The sequence below is a fragment of the Lontra canadensis genome, unplaced genomic scaffold, assembly GCF_010015895.1.
Source record: "Lontra canadensis isolate GAN:19392208 unplaced genomic scaffold, GSC_riverotter_1.0 scaffold3248, whole genome shotgun sequence".
NCBI classification, from domain to species: Eukaryota; Metazoa; Chordata; class Mammalia; order Carnivora; family Mustelidae; genus Lontra; species Lontra canadensis.
In genome coordinates, this window is record NW_022634232.1 from 1 (window position 1) to 3,951 (window position 3,951).

The 3,951-nt window shown below is 40.1% G+C and overlaps 1 protein-coding gene across 1 annotated transcript; it reads left to right on the forward strand.

The window, feature by feature from the left end:
* Positions 1-3,096: 3,096 nt before the first annotated feature.
* LOC116863805 (putative elongation factor 1-alpha-like 3) lies at positions 3,097-3,942 on the forward strand (the record flags this gene model as incomplete). The annotated part of the gene is made up of 1 exon (XM_032851145.1): positions 3,097-3,942. A coding segment is annotated over exon 1 (846 nt), but the record flags the coding sequence as incomplete, so codon positions are not given.
* Between the last annotated feature and the right edge of the window lie 9 nt (positions 3,943-3,951).

Sequence of the window (3,951 nt, forward strand, 5' to 3'; positions counted from 1 at the left end):
TTTGAATCTCCCTGATGGCTAGTGATGATGAACATTTTTTCATGTGTTTGATAGCCATTTGTATGCCTTCATTGGAGAAGTGTCTGTTCATATCTTTTGCCCATTTTTTGATATGATTATCTGTTTTGTGTGTATTGAGTTTGAGGAGTTCTTTATAGATCCTGGATATCAACCTTTTGTCTGTACTGTCATTTGCAAATATCTTCTCCCATTCCATGGGTTGCCTTTTTGTTTTGTTGACTGTTTCCTTTGCTGTGCAGAAGCTTTTGATTTTGATGAAGTCCCAAAAGTTCATTTTTGCTTTTGTTTCCTTTGCCTTTGGAGACATATCTTGAAAGAAGTTGCTGTGGCTGATATCGAAGAGGTTACTGCCTATATTCTCCTGTAGGATTCTGATTGATTCCTGTCTCACATTGAGGTCTTTTATCCATTTTGAGTTTATCTTTGTGTACAGTGTAAGAGAATGGTCGAGTTTCATTCTTCTACATATAGCTGTCCGGTTTTCCCAGCACCATTTATTGAAGAGACTGTCTTTTTTCCACTGTATATTTTTTCCTGTTATGTCGAAGATTATTTGACCATAGAGTTGAGGGTCCATATCTGGGCTCTCTACTCTGTTCCACTGGTTTATGTGTCTGTTTTTATGCCAGTACCATGCTGTCTTGGTGATCACAGCTTTGTAGTAAAGCTTGAAATCAGGTAATGTGATGCCCCCAGTTTTATTTTTGTTTCTCAACATTTCCTTAGCAATTCGGGGTCTCTTCTGGTTCCATACAAATTTCTGGATTATTTGCTCCAGCTCTTTGAAACATACAGGTGGAATTTTGATCGGAATAGCATTAAAAGTATAGATTGCTCTAGGCAGTATAGACATTTTAACAATATTTATTCTTCCAATCAAGAACATGGAATGGTCTTCCATCTTTTTGTGTCTTCTTCAATTTCTTTCACGAGTGTTCTGTAGTTCCTCGTGTACAGATCCTTTACCTCTTTGGTTAGGTTTATTCCCAGGTATCTTATGGTTCTTGGTGCATAGTAAATAGAATCGATTCTCTAATTTCCCTTTCTGTATTTTTTGTTAGTGTATAAGAAAGCCACTGATTTCTGTACATTGACTTTGTATCCTGCCACGTTACTGAATTGCTGTATGAGTTCTAGTAGTTTGGGGGTGGAGTCTTTTGGGTTTTCCATATAAAGAATCATGTAATCTGTGAAGAGAGAGAGTTTGACTTCTTCCTTGCCAATTTGGATACCTTTTATTTCTCTTTGTTGTCTGATTGCTGTTGCTAGGACTTCTAATACTATTTTGAACAAGAGTGGTGAGAGTGGGCATCCTTGTTGTGTTCCTGATCTCAATGGGAAGGCTGCAAGCTTTTTCCCGTTGAGAATGATATTTGCTGTGGGTCTTTCATAGATAGATTTGATGAAGTTCAGGAATGTTCCCTCTATCCCTGTACTTTGAAGCATTTTAATCAGGAACAGATGCTGGATTTTGTCAAATGCTTTTTCTGCATCAATTGAGAGGACCACGTGGTTCTTCTCTCTTCTCATATTAATTTGTTCCAGCACATTGATTGATTTGCGAATGTTGAACCATCCTTGTAGCCCAGGGATGAATCCCACCTGGTCATGGTGGATAATCTTTTTAATGTGCTGTTGGATCCTGTTTGCTAGGATCTTGTTGAGAATCTTAGCATCCATATTCATCAGTAATATTGGTCTGAAATTCTCCTTTTTGGTAGGGTCTTTGCCCGGTTTGGGGATCAGGGTAATGCTGGCTTCATAGAAAAAGGTTGGAAGTTTTCCTTCTGCTTCAATTTTTTGAAACAGCTTCAGGAAAATAGGTGTTATTTCTTCTTTGAAAGTTTGGTAGAATTCCCCCAGGGATCCATCAGGTCCTGGGCTCTTGTTTTTTGGGAGGTTTTTGATCACTGCTTCAATCTCGTTACTAGATATCGGTCTATTCAGGTTGTCAATTTCTTTCTGGTTCAATTTTGGGAGTTTAGAGTTTTCCAGGAATGCATCCATTTCATCTAGGTTGCTTAGCTTATTGGCATATAACTGTTGATAATAACTTCTGATGATTGTTTCTACTTCCTTGGTGTTAGTTGTGATCTCTCCCTTTTCATTCATAATTTTATGAATTTGGGCTTTCTCTCTTTTCTTTTGGATTAGTGTGGCCAATGGTTTATTGATATTATTGATTCTTTCAAAAAACCAGCTTCTAGTTTCATTGATATGTTCTACTGTATCTCTGGTTTCTACCTCATTGATCTCAGCTCTAATCTTGATTATTTCCCTTCTTATGTGTGGAGTTGGTTTGATTTGTTGTTGATTCTCCAGTTCTTTAAGGTGTAGAGACAACTGGTGTGTTCTGGATTTTTCAATTTTTTTGAGGGAGGCTTGGATGGCTATTTGTTTCCGCCTTAGGACCGCCTTTGCTGTATCCTATAGGTTTTGGACCGAAGTGTCTTCATTCTCATTGGTTTCCATGAATTGTTAGAGTTCTTATTTGATCTCCTGGTTGATCCAAGCATTCTTAAGCAAGGTGGTCTTAGCTTCCAGGTGTTTGAGTTCCTTCCGAACTTTTCCTTGTGATTGAGCTCCAGTTTCAAAGCATTGTGATCTGAGAATGTGCAGGGAATAATCTCAGTCTTTTGGTATCGGTTGAGTCCTGATTTGTGACCCAGTATGTGGTCTCTTCTTGAGAAGGTTCCATGTGCACTTGAGAAGAATGAGTATTCTGTTGTTTTAGGGTGGAATATTCTGTATATATCTATGAGGTCCATCTGGTCCAATGTGTCATTCAATGCTCTTGTTTCTTTATTGATTTTCTGCTTTGATGATCTGTCTATTTCTGAGAGAGGTGTGTTAAGATCTTCTACTATTAATGTATTCATATCAATATGACTCTTTATCTTGATTAACAGTTTTCTTATGTAATTGGCTGCTCCCATATTGGGGGCATAGATATTTACAATTGTTAGATCATCTTGGTGGATAGTCCCTTTAAGAATTATGTAGTGTCGCTTTTTCGCAACGGGTTTGCCGCCAGAACACAGGTGTCGTGAAAACCACCGCTCAACCTAAGCCAGAATGGGGAAGGAAAAGACTCATATCAACATTGTTGTCATCGGACACGTAGATTCGGGCAAGTCTACCACTACTGGTCATCTGATCTACAAATGTGGTGGGATCGACAAAAGAACTATTGAAAAATTCGAGAAGGAGGCTGCTGAGATGGGAAAAGGCTCCTTCAAGTATGCCTGGGTCTTGGATAAACTGAAAGCTGAACGTGAACGTGGTATCACCATTGATATCTCCCTGTGGAAATTCGAGACCAGCAAGTATTATGTGACCATCATTGATGCTCCAGGACACAGAGACTTTATCAAAAACATGATTACAGGCACATCTCAGGCTGACTGTGCTGTCCTGATTGTTGCTGCTGGTGTTGGTGAATTTGAAGCCGGTATCTCCAAGAATGGGCAGACCCGTGAGCATGCCCTTCTGGCTTACACACTGGGTGTAAAACAACTAATTGTTGGTGTTAACAAAATGGATTCCACTGAGCCACCCTACAGCCAGAAGAGATACGAGGAAATCGTTAAGGAAGTCAGCACCTACATTAAGAAAATTGGCTACAACCCCGACACAGTAGCATTTGTGCCAATTTCTGGTTGGAATGGTGACAACATGCTGGAGCCAAGTGCTAACATGCCTTGGTTCAAGGGATGGAAAGTCACCCGTAAAGATGGGAATGCCAGTGGAACCACACTGCTTGAAGCTCTGGATTGCATTCTGCCACCAACTCGTCCAACTGACAAGCCCTTGCGTCTGCCTCTCCAGGACGTCTACAAAATTGGTGGTATTGGTACTGTCCCTGTGGGCCGAGTGGAGACTGGTGTTCTTAAACCTGGCATGGTGGTCACCTTTGCTCCAGTCAATGTT